General features: G+C 38.5%; 1 protein-coding gene across 2 annotated transcripts in view; it reads right to left on the bottom strand.

Moving 5' to 3' along the window:
- Positions 1-10,345, bottom strand: part of FGGY (FGGY carbohydrate kinase domain containing) — a 123,184-nt gene extending 112,839 nt beyond the window's left edge. Inside the window, exons 1-3 of one of the 2 annotated variants that reach the window (XM_009993577.1) lie at positions 10,139-10,345; positions 8,097-8,208; positions 6,129-6,280 (exon numbers count right to left, since the gene is read on the bottom strand). In XM_009993577.1, the coding sequence (XP_009991879.1) occupies positions 6,129-6,280; positions 8,097-8,208; positions 10,139-10,339 (465 nt within the window). In that variant the 5' untranslated portion in view covers positions 10,340-10,345. The remainder of the gene's footprint in view (positions 1-6,128; positions 6,281-8,096; positions 8,209-10,138) is intronic. The other variant, XM_009993576.1, reaches the window with a different exon arrangement.
- Positions 10,346-13,251: the final 2,906 nt, after the last annotated feature.

The following is a 13,251-nucleotide window of genomic DNA, read 5'->3' as shown; positions in this document are numbered from 1 at the left end:
ACATACTGTGTGAAAGGAAGAAAGAGAACAACTGGAGACTTAATGCCCATACTCATGGGTATCAAGAAATCCACGGTCCACGCCCTACTTCAATACAAAGCAAGATCTTAGAACTTGGATCTCCCACACTTTAGATAGGATGCCAAGTCGTGAGACAGAGTTCTTCTGAGGTATCCAGCATAGGCTCTGAGCAGAAATGCTGTCCTTGCCAGAGAGCTAAGGCTGCAAACTGACTGATTTTGCAGCTACCAGTTGCACTCAAATTAACAGGTAAAAAATTAACCAACTGAATTATCACATTCATCTTGAGGCTGGAACTGGGGCTGAGGGGAGGAGAGGGACTTGGAAAGCAAACTTTCAAGGGTAAGGCTACTGCTGAAGGTGGAGAAAACTTCCCTGCTGCAACACACTGTCTCTACCACCAAGACACTGTCTTGGACACATGCAAGTATTTTCAAATCCCTGAGGTATCCTGAGCAGAGCACCACAAATCAGACAAGCATCAGAGTCCAGATAAGAAAGGGCTCCAGAGGGACAGACCAAGCACATTACAGGCTGAGCTGGCAGAAGCTGTAACAAGGCAAGAAGAAACATCTGCCTGTATGTTGTAACTAAAAGCCAAACTCAATAGTCCAAAGTACAGTTTACGCCTACATATCTTCACTACGTATGGATTTTGATACCACAGAGCTGTTAAAAAGGCATTTAAAGCAATTCTAATCAAGAGTTCAGTTCCAAAGCCAGCAACTTAGACTAATTCTTACTTAACATGGAGTTGATTATTTATTTTAATGGCAAAATCTTACCAGTCACAATCAGCAAAACAAAAAGCCAGCTGCAAAGGCAGCAAGCACAGGAGAAGACATACATCAACAAAGAAGCTGTTACCAAACTAATGCCAGTATATCTGCTATTCTTCTTCCCTCCATTGCCAGGGCAGAGATGTTTTAATTGTTTCTGCAAATTATCCCATTGGTCACTGCAAGACGTGGGTGTACAAGAAGAGCAATGATAAATAAAAAGGCAGCTGTAACTGAAGATGTGAACAGTAAGATAGAGAAAAAAATCATTACTCAAAACCTATTATTTTATTTATTAATTGCAAAGGAATTATATGCTAGCCATTTGGTCTGTAATATTTAATTATATTTTTTTTTGCTAAAAGGATGCTCTTCTTTGCTCTTATGCTCCATATTAAACATAGAGTTGTGAAAGCAGACTGTAGGAAGGCTGCACTTCATTTGGAGACAGTTACCAAGCTAATAGCTGCTCCCAGTCCAACATCCCCCACCCATTTCGTATAAGCTACAGCATCTCTGATTTCATAGGACTAATATTTTTTAGAAATAGCTGATTTGTAATGTCATTAGTATGAGGAAAACATAACAAGCATCCTTTCATTTTGGCACAAGCCACAATAAAATTTCCAGCCAGAAATTAGTAAATGAGATTTCTTCTTTTGCTACCTCTGGGAAAAATATGCTAACAGACTAATTCTAGGGCTGGACAGACCTTCATTGCAGTTTCACATTACTGTGCTTAAGCTGTGCTCTCACTGCTGTGCTGATGGTTTGCCAGAGCACAGACATCTGTACAGTCACGCTGTACTGACAAACATTTGCACCAAAATTATTTCCAAGTGAAGGAGTGTATGTACCTACATTTTCAGTTCACATGCACACACCTACCCGCCAGAACCATCTACACACTCGTTCAGTCAGTGAACAAGCAATTTCTTTAGCCAAAGTCAAGAAAACAGCACAACCTGCTTAGCAAAGCTGCAAAAAATATACCTGCAGCTACAGCAGTAAAGAACTAATGCAATAATGTTTTGCAAGATTATTATAAACAATGAAGAAATCAGAGGAAATAACAGCAACAGGAGTGAATTTCATTGGTTCTTTTGAAAGACCAAATAACCACGGACTGTTTTCCTCTTCACTGAAGTTTATATTCGAACTTACCTTATTGACTTCAGGAAGACTTTGTCAGAGTTATCTTTCAGCTAGTTTCTAAATATTTGTGAAAGGAGGATGATTCTTTATTTCAATTTAATTTACAGTCAGTGTTGCTAATTCAGCTGACCACATTCAAAAGCCAAATGTGACTGAATCCAGATAAATTTATTCTTAAAAAAAATAATCACATAATCATATTCATTTTGTTTTCCATTACAGATTTAACAGTGGACTCTTTATCACCACATGCAGTCCACACAGGCAGAGAAATACAATGCTCCTCATAAGTGGACCACAGATGTGCACACTTTAACAAGACTGCCCCAGAGGCTATACAGTAGCTGCATTCAGTTGATCATTTACTGCAAACAGCTGTCCTCGACATGTAAACTACAGTTGCAGTGATGGCTTTCTCATCTGAACACCTATCTGCAATCACAAACATCAAGACCACCCAATTAATTTCATGTAGACTAACTGTGGTACTCGAAGGTAAACTGATTCAGAGGCAATCAACCTAAACTGAAAGTAAAAAGATCTCAAAAGACCTCTTATGGCCTTCATAGTTTAGCTTCTTAATTACAAAGTAAAATGGAATAGAGATGAAGAGTTGGAAGAACAGAACATGCCTCAAAGTCTCTAGTCTCAAGTTAAATCTCTGTTCTGTGTACTGCAGGAATGTAAGGAGATGAAATCTTCAAGAGAAAGCACTATATGGGAAAGAATTGAAAAAGCAACTGTGAGAGTAACTTGTGACTTGGAAGAAAAACTGCAACATCCCTCTGCAAATAAACACAAGTGTAACAGTAAAGAAACAGGAGATAAGGATCAGTATGTACTTCTTGTATAATTACGTCATCTCATCCCTCACAGTCAGTGAGGTCATCTTCAATTCTAGTAACAAGGTAATGATGGGAATAGAAAAGCACAGTTAGGTCACCTTAGCCCTCTCCCCCTGCTCCTCCCCTCCACATTAGTTCCAACTAATTCAGAGTAAATTTGCTAAGTCATAGTCTTTATCAATATTTTTAATTGCTTAGATGGAAATTCTTCAAGTAATAGAAATCAAGTTCCTTTCTTTGAGCGACAGTGTAATCACTTGATGCTTAGAAATGCTGCTGAATCAGACCTTTTCTCACAAAGGTCAAGTTTTCAGATACTACAGTTAGCAGAGCCCAGGGCAAACAGTAAGAAGACAGGATCTCCTGGTGTGGCCTCCCACAGTCAAGTTAGCTCTGTGGAAAGGGAGAGGGAGGCTTTCATGGCCATGTACACACAATTAACCTCCAGGTTTAATAACAGTTCAAAGGGTCATTTATTATCAACATCTTAAGTAACTTCCAAAAGTGCCTCTGGTTAGTCTCCTAAATGACTCTTAACAGATTAATTTAGTTTACAGACACATTTGCAAACTTTATCTTGTATTAGCAAGACTGTTGTTTCTTACAACCGACTCCATGAACATGGAGCACAGAAGAGCCAAGGGAACATCTGAATATTTATCAGTCAGGTAATAAACTCAATAATAAACTGGTGTATTTACACCAGCCTAAATAAACTTTGAAGCTCAAGAAAACAACATTAAGAGTTCCAAACAACTGAGGAACCACTTGAAGGAAGATGCTTAATTAGGACTCATTTTAAGGTTCTTCCAACTGCATGTTGTTTACTGTTACAAATACACGAGGTATAGATTAGAAGTATCAAACACTTTCCCAATTATACAAAAGTTAATTCTACTGGTTATTTCAATGGATCTATAAATGATTCTTAATTACTAGTACCTGGTTATTTCAATGTAACTTCAGATACAAGGCAGTTATTTTTCCCCCGTGCCCTCTCTGCAAAACCTAGATCAATGCAAGCAGATACCAAATATGCACAGCACCAATCACAGTTATACGGGGGAAAAGATCAATAACATCTAATAGCAGAAACATTAAATACCTGGCAAGTTCAAAAACGTTCCAGGAAATTAAAGGCAAAAGTCAACAGTGAATCTTCATTTATTAGGATGTATCTAGTGACCCGGAGCATGACTGTACAAAGTCTATGTTAGTATTTTTTGTTTTGTTTTTAAAATATCTATGCATTTTATGTGTTGCAGCCACATCAACCTTTCTAATCAAAATCTTTCTGGAAGCATGATGCTTATGCACCAAATGAATAGTGTGTCATAGTTTATTCATCTATAAAATATTAATAACAGAGAATCTGAAGAGACTTAAGTAATTTATTATTTGTAGACACTCCACTGAGTAGTAACAGATGTGCAAACTGGTGTTTTAGCTCTCATTTGGAGAACATGACATTCAAAGTTATTGTAAAATTTGCCTTCCTTGGGAAAAAGCGAGAACACTTGTATTACAGGAGGCTGAATTTCAGCTGTCAGAGGCTAACAGGAACCTTTGCTGATAGCCCCAAGTGTCACGTCATCCATAGCTACACTACTGTGGTTGCTACTGAAAATAAACAGTCAATTCCTTTCACCCTCCTACTTTGCAACAAGTATAGAATCAGCAAGCAAAACACTTGATCACATACCTCTCCAACACTAAGAAGTTTAACACTACCTGCCCACAGCTCAACTGATTACAATCACCTCCATAATAGCTGTTATTGTTCCTTCTCATGACCTTGCTGAGGTGCCACCGTAGATGTTGTTTAAGGTCTCCGAGTTAAGCAGGGTAAGCATAAGCAGGTTAACTGGATGTCTTTGCTAGTCCACTCAGGATGCAGCAAGTGTCGCGTGAGCAGCTCAGCAGATACTGAGGGAAAAAATCCCTCTCTTAAGAATAATAATCTCTTGAGCTGGTACGTCAGGAGCTGAAAGGGGCATATGAACAAACCCTGTTCTGTAATACCCTTCTTCTGCCAGGTAAGCTCTGCTACTGCCTGGCATGCTGGCTAAGGTGAATTCTATTTCCTATCCATTAGCTCACAGATGCAACCAGCCCTGAAATACTTGCTCTGCCCTTTATACTGCAACAATTGCATCAGAGGCCTTGGAGGCCATTGCCTAGACTTACGTCTCTGGGTGATCACATTTGGAGATCCCGTAATCTGGCCTTTCCTGATCAGCCAGGTACTGATATTCCAGAGCTTGCAATACAAAAAACTTTTTAAACATAATGGATTAATTTAAGGCTATTACAGCTTCACTTTTTATTATTTATAAAATGACTGACATATGATACTCATAGCTCAAGAAGGAAAGAACCAGTGGATGGATATTTCAGTATAGCATCTACAGACAACATTAACTACCCTCTATTATCATTAATCTGTTGGTACCTGCTTCTACCAGATGATTCCCTTGACTTTCCCCAGTCTGCACCTTGTTACCATATGATGTTCCATGTTTCTAAGGACAGGAGACTTCAGCTGTTTCAAACTGGCAGCAAGTAACTTATATTTTAATTTTGCTAAAATGACAGCAAGTATCATTGAGACCAAATGTAAAGGCCAGATTGGAGTAGGTCATAAAATTCAAGTGGCAAGCATTTCTCCGTTTGTCTGACAGTTATTAAAAGGCCTTATGTCATCCTGTGAGACAAAAAATGTAAACACAAGAGACAGAAGCAGAGTTCCACATTATAAACAGAGCACCCTCCCTCCGCAGACAGTCTACTTCCTACAGATGGGACAAAACTAAACTGAGGCTCCAACTGATGAGTTTCTCCACCAGTAACCAAAGACATCACACAGCCCTTTGCTGTTGGATGCAAGGCCTCAAAGGCAGCACCTCTGGCCAGGATACCCAACACTGAGATGGTGCTGCTTTCAAATTGCTATAAATCCAGTCCAGAAGTAGACCCTATGCCCCTGCAAGCATGCCCAGCTTCAGTAATTGGAGCAGGATACTCTGAGGACTCATTCGTTACCAGGAAATATGGATATATCTCAAAACTTAAAATTAAATAAGAAAGGCACATGAACTTTTTCATTTGAGAAACACTACATTTCAGTAAAATCAAAGATATTTCTAAATAATCGAGTGTAAAAAAAGAAACACACAACATTTTCATCACAACTTAAGGCTGGCCCTACTTTGAACCTTTGGGTTCAGTGCTAATGCTGAAGATTTTTGTTTTAGAAATTTCCTTCCCAGAAACTATCAAAGGACATTAATCATCAACAAAAATTCACCACAATCTTAGATGTACTTACTTCCTTTAGCCACAGCAATTTAGGTGGCTGCATTTCCACAGACATCACTCCCCCCACATAGCTCAAAACCCGATGTTGCGTTGCGTTGATGCGCTCAACTTGACTGACTGCACGATGGTCCATCCACATAATAACATTCCTATAGTTTTGCCCTTGGGGAAAAAAAATAAAAAAGATATTATTTTAGGTTTGGTTTAACCCCAACTCAGAACTGTAAGCTACTAGACTCTAAGCTGCTTCACACTTTCACATCTTCATTTAAATTCTATTTACATTAATAATCCACAGCAGATATCTAAAGATAAAATTCTAGCTCTCTGAGGCAACATTAAGACATGTTAAGCACCAAAAATGCTGACTGAAACCCAACAGGCTTGTGAGCATCCAAGAACTTTGAAACACCATACTCTTGTAAACTATATTTCATTCAAAGAACCCACAATTCTTGACAAAATACGCATATCTAGTTAAAAATAAAAAGAAGCATTTTAGTGACTAAGAACTAAAAATGTGACAAAATCTGTGAAATTACATTTTAAACTGAAATTAACTCAACTTGTCAACTATCTAGTTAGAGGAATTCCCCTTCTCCTTCTATTGATATGAGAAGAACTACCCTAATTCCTTTCAAAAACAGTTTCAGGGGGATCATTTGCTGAAATGCTATTATTTTGGATGTGGAAGTAAAAAAGCTTTTGGCAAGTCTGCATAACACATGAAAACATGAAGCAAAGACCATTTTATGAACATTAACCTACAGAGGACCTGCTAGAGAGATAGAACAGCAACCCAGGTGGCACTTCAGATTCTTCTCTTGCTAGGGACACTGAGCAGTCAACTTCATGACCTGGCCACCCACGCATAATCTTGAAAACATACTCCAAGACAAGGCAGAAGCGTAAGGCATACCAATATTTCTGGATTCAAATTATGCATTCAAATTAATTGGATTAATTGGATTATGGATTTAAAAAACAGATTCAAATATAACTTAGAACTCTGAGGCTGCCTGAAAGCAGACCATTGCATGCCCATGCCAGTGCGATAGTCATCAGTGCATTCTTGGTTTTTTACTTAACAACAACTCTGTGTAACCTAAAAGTTCTTGGGGGTGCTAGGGAATAAAAAATGAGAGCTGAATTTGACTCAGTAGACCAAAATAGCCCCCGACATCATTAAGCAGTGAAACGATTGTAAGAAACTCTCAAACTGAAAAATCTAAATTTAGTGAAGGACATTTTGGGGGCAAAGCTGGTTTTTTTGAGAAGGACAGAAGGAGGTGACAAATACATCTGAGAATAGAAATGGAACATCAACAGAATTATGATTATGGCTCTGTAACTACTTATTTTGCTCACACATAATCTTAAATGGGATTTGCTTAAAAAACGTGCATCACAGATTTCTTGAGTCTTCTGAATCATCTACTCAAAAATTAATAAAATATTAATTTTTTTAGAAAAAGGTTACAGAATGTTCTGAAGTTTAGTACTGTCCTAGACAAAGAAAGAACACCAGTGTAATAAAATACACAAGCTGAACCTCTTGCCTGCAGCTTCATGACAGAGTATGCAGTTAGACTATAATAACACTGCATTTTTAACATTCCTTTAGCTAGTGTGGATGAGCATTTATACACACTATAAAAGCGGTGATTAGTAAAGTCTAAAGGAAGAGATAGCAGGCAGAAAAGAAAAATGAGTCTAGATTTCTCTAAGAAGCAGTCTCTCTGAGCCAAGATGAATGGATTTGATCTTGGAATGCCAAACACTAAGAATTCTCATCTCACATTTAATTTTGCAATAGAACTAAAACAGCACAACAAAAAAAATCTTCTAAAAATATTTTCTGTCACCTATATCTCCAAGAGTCACTCCCACAACCTGGCATTTGGATGTAATTGTAAGTTCACTCACATCAGTGGCAAAACATGCACATTTAACACCATTTTTTGTGCTGGAGTCCTACCTTCACAGTTGACTGCCAAAGGTTGGAACTGTTTATCCACAACAACAAGGGAACATGTAGCATCAAAACCAACCCCTCGAATCTGGCTGGCATCTATTCCATGGACAACTTTCTGCAAAGATACAAAACACAGATGAATCCAAACCTATCTATATATATGCAAGTACCATGTAAACTAGAGTATTGAAAACGAGTAACAAGTTAGAAATGCAAGCTCAAACAAAAAATGTTTGAGATTCAGTATTCTTTAATATCTCTAATTAAAAAAATGCCAAATTACAAAAAATTCTTACGTTTTCACAACTGATTCAAAGGTTCATGAAAAGTACTTTAACAGCTTTTTAATCTTAGTCCCAGCCCTGGATGGAAGGAGGAAGCACAAAAATATCAGAAAATAAAGGTAGCAGAGAACTGGTAATGTTTTTCTAAAAGCCTGAAGTTGAGGTGCACATGAAACATGGACACAGAATTAGGGCCAAGTGCTTCCATCAGTTACTTCACTCCAATTCCACCTGTGCAAGCAGTGATTTTCTAGAATTGCATTGGTAATATTGTGCCACACCTTTTTTGTCTTGCAATAGTGAAGCGTTCAAAAAATAAAGTTTGTCAAAACCCATAGCAGTGATAATACCTCTGCAATGCACACCTTTCCAAAAGCTCTGCTACCAAGAGTTTGAACAGCAAACTTTTGGGAAGATTTAAAAAAAAAAAAAAATAATCAACATCACCCCCCCAAAAGGCCTGAACTTCAGGCTTCCAGCAGCACTGGGAATTAAAACATAACACCCACATGGATTAGGTGCCAAGTGAGGTTGCAAGACACCTAAAATGTAATGCAGTAATAAATTGTCACTTCTCAGCAACAATAAAAATATCATTCTTTTAATTAGTACTATAACGAAAGATTTTCACTACACTTGCTACAGTGCCAGTCTCTTACTGGCTCCGTAAAAATGTAGTTTCAGAGACCCTATTTTATTGCTTTCATATAAGAAATTGTATTTTAAGAAGCCCAGAGCAAGAACAAAGCAATTCACAAAGAGATAAGTCAAGTAAGTAGAACAAAAGGCTTGTGCTGCTTTATCATCAAGCTGTTCTTCCCTATCACTCCTGACATTCCCTTCTTTTCCTTCCTTCCTTCCCCCTCACCCTCGTCTCCTTCATATCAGGACTTTTCTGCAGACCCAAGCTCATTAATGTTTGAAAAGGCTGATCAATAACAACAGAAAGGGTGAACTGTCCATCTGCAAATTACCAAGCATATAATGAATATTTCAAAAGCCAACCTTAAAACATGGAGCAGGCTGGGGCTTTACTGAGAAGGATGAAATGGCCTACACGTGCGCTGCCAAGCAAGGTCACTAATTTACCACCAGCATGTACAGGCATATTTTTGGACCAGAAATTACAAATTTTCCCTTACTGTAAAGGTTTATTTCAACCTGATTTTATGCTTGATACAATCCACAAATGCATATCACTTATTTTGGTATTATAATACTGGACAGTCATCTTCATGCGGATCACAGACAACAGACATCATGTTAGGCAGCACCTCCAAACCAGATTACAACTTCTCTGTAATAAATGCTCCTTTGTGACTCCAGTGCAGCACAACACACATCTTTAAATATAGGCATTACCAGGTTCTGAGCAACCTCAACTCCTCAAAGAACTGTCCTATGGCTAGAACCATAGGACACCAGCAAAACAAAATCCCCAGATGTGAATCCTGAAGGCAGCAGTAAGCCCTTCCCCTAAGCTAACAGCATAAAGGAAGGCCTTGCATTTTACTTTCAACTATAGCACAAGCTCTTTTCACCCTGGCCTTCAGCTCCTCAACTGAGTAACAGACATTGTGAGGCTATATCAGCCATATCCTCCAGATGCCTTTAATGCGCAAGGATGATTACAAGTCACACAGTAACACAGCTTGCACACAACTACATGCTACAGGCCAAGGACCGAGAAGTCTTACACTCTGAAAACTTGAAGAGTCACTTGCAACACATATCTTCCTCATTTTCTTTTCCATTGCATACCTTTGTGACTGAGCAGCAAGCAGCCCAAATGTCAGCAGAGGATTGCTCGTAGTGGTCTGTTTGGGGCTCCCAGATTTGAATTGGCTGCTCTGTATGTGCCACTACTGTCCCAAATTCATCTACCAAAGCCGCACGAACACTTGCTGACCCAACATCAATTCCAACGTAGTATTTTACTGGATCCTGCTTCTTACTGTGCATTTTGAATAAAACCTGTTGTGGGAAAATAAAAATAAAACTAAAATTGGTTAGGTTTTTAAAAACTACCCAGCATAAATCCACACAATTTTAAAGATTCAGAAAATAATTTACTGAAAATTTCTTATGAGAGCATCCCAGGAAATCTCTGCCTACTCTCTGATGATCTACAAGAACGAAGTGAGATTAATTGATTTAATTATTCACAATGAGTCGCTTATGTCACTATATTATGTTTAACTATTTGACATTTAATTCAGTGACAAATGCAATGTACCTAACTTCTCACAGTTTGCCCTTAATTCATAGTTAAACATTTTAATCAAGCAAGAAGAATGCTAAGTAAGAGCTGATACAAAGTATTTGAAATGTCAGATGAGTACCAAGATTAGTGCCTGTATGAATCTATTTAACCTCTGAAACACACAAAACTCAGTTGACACACAACTTCTGATTTCCAGAAAATGAAAGGATCGATTATAATTTGATGAATACACAGTATTTACAGAGCACCAAAATGGCTCTGCTTAAAAACAGCCAATCTCTCCTGAAGAAGTGACCTGGATTATTTCTGTATATGGAAAATGGGCTGGTTAGAGGGAAGGGCATTGGGCAAAGGGGGGAATATTTGGGAAGTATTGCTTGGCAGAACAATATGATTATTCACATTTCCAATTAATCCTTTTCATTTGTAACTACAGTTTAGTGCCAAAGTACACCAAATGCCTGGTAGAAAAAGCAGGGGAACAGCAAACGGTAAAAATCCTCTTTCTACCTTCAGACATTAATAGCTGATCATATAGCCACAGAAATTGTACTGAAGTTTGGAAGCAATGCTTGTTACTTGTTTTGTTTCTACAAGACAGAAAAGCAAGCCTTCCTCCCCGTGCCTCAAACATCTGAAGTGTAGGTCAGTATCTAACATTGAGTGTCAGTTTGAATGTAGTGTTGGCACAATATAAGTGGCTGTCCCCATCTATGGTTGCCTTGTAATCACTGCTGTTCGTAGCTATTACAAGTCTATTACCACTGAGGGTTAAAGGCAGCAGGTGAAATAAAGATAAAAAGGGGGGGGGAGGGAAGTCAGTCTCCTAACACAGAGAACTCTAAGCATCAACCTGAATAATAATTAAGCAGTGTAATAGCTGAATTTGGACAATGTTTCATTTGCATTTAGCATAACACCTCAGCTAAAGAAAACTATCCAGCTTCCCCTCATCCTGCCCCTTAAATGGTTCACGGAAATGTACTTAGTCTGTGGAGACTGGTTACCACAACCTGCCACATTTTGTAATGCCTGAATCTGTCACTTCATGCTTCAACTACCACTGCTGGGGATGAGGGACCATTTTCTTCATTTGGCCAGCATCAGCATGAGGGGGTTCTGCCCATCTCTCAAGCACCTGAGCAGCGTTGGACAAACCACTCTGCATGCGCCACGGCAGCTGCACTGGAGCAAGTTGAGCACATCACTGGCTTCTAACAATGAAAAACTCACAGAGTCACAGAGTATATTGCAGTACTGATGGACGTAGTGGCTATTGCTTTCCAGCATACTTATTCTGCCCTGTAGATTAGGTGCAATACACATTAACCTTGTTACGCAGGGTCATATATATGTTCAAGCCATGAGCCAGGAGTCTAATACCTAGGAATACTGGCAAGAAACGCCCTTCACTTTCTTTTCTTGGTCCTGGCTCTATAACCTGGTCTGACTAACAAAAGTCACAGACAGGACAACTATCCTGATACCAGTGATTAACACTGCATCTGTCCATTGGGGATACTTAGAGCATTCTGCATCTTCCTCTTAGCCTTTGGCTGTAAAAGCAGTTTTAAAACATGCTTTTCCAAAGATGCTGTTCACTTTTTAATTTTGCACTCCAGCTCCTCAAAGTTTAAAAATCTGGCTGCAGATGCTGCTAGCTACTTGCAAGAAATTTTACTATAAAGAAATTGCGTAAGACTGTTTCTGGTACTATCTCACAAATTTCCCTGGTTTTCCCTGTTTCGGCACTGCCTTTAGTTGCTGACTCATAGAAAGAAGAGAATAAACCACAAGCTGCAAAGCAGATTTATTTCTTTTTCATAAACAAAGGCAAATCTTTCTTACTTGCTTTTCACAAAATACAAAAAGCAAGAGGTGCATTTTACATTCTGCCTCCTTCTCACATACACAATATTACTCTAAATTTTTATTTCTCTTCCCTGTATGGCAGTCTTGATTTTAGCTCATTAACGTGTTTTTGCTACTTGGAGAACAAGCTTAACAGATGTTAGAAAATTAAGCTCATAGTACCTCCTACTCAGCACTTAAAATTATGGCTTTGCATTGGATTCTTCCCACAAACATTTGAAACCTGGAACCCAATCTGCCCATGTAATGTTTACTTTCCTTTTTTTCCTTACTAAGCAACCAGGACATGCATGTGTGAGTGACTGGGCAGGAAACAGAGTTTGTTTATATGCTCCAGCACTACATTTCAGTCTAAGCAGATCCACTATTTTAATTCTGTATATCCATGGAAAACTAGCAAGAAAGAATTTAGTGGTAAGAGTCCAAAACCAAGAATGATAAACCTACTTAAACTACTCTTTTTGTCAGTAACTCTCACCCATATTTACAATGCAAATACTTCGATATCTTGGGAAAAAAAAAAAAAATTACAAAAAAAAGGCTAAAAGTAAATATTAAGCTTTTTTCAAGCACAGCAGGCATGAAGTTACTGAGGCTGTTCAAAGTATAGCATCTCTGCAATGGGATCTCATCTGCTTGCAAAAACCTCATTTAATGCACCAGATTCTTCTGAAATATCAATCACTTGGTAAGCCACCTACTTGTCAACCAAATCCACACAAAGCACTGTCATCTCTAGGTCGTAAGTGTCACCAAATAAGAACTCCACCTAAAGGTA

The sequence above is a fragment of the Chaetura pelagica genome, unplaced genomic scaffold, assembly GCF_000747805.2.
Source record: "Chaetura pelagica isolate M959 unplaced genomic scaffold, ChaPel_1.0 scaffold433, whole genome shotgun sequence".
Lineage (NCBI taxonomy): Eukaryota > Metazoa > Chordata > Aves > Apodiformes > Apodidae > Chaetura > Chaetura pelagica.
The sequence above is the reverse complement of the archived record's forward strand: the minus strand, read 5'-3'. Positions and strand labels throughout refer to the sequence as shown.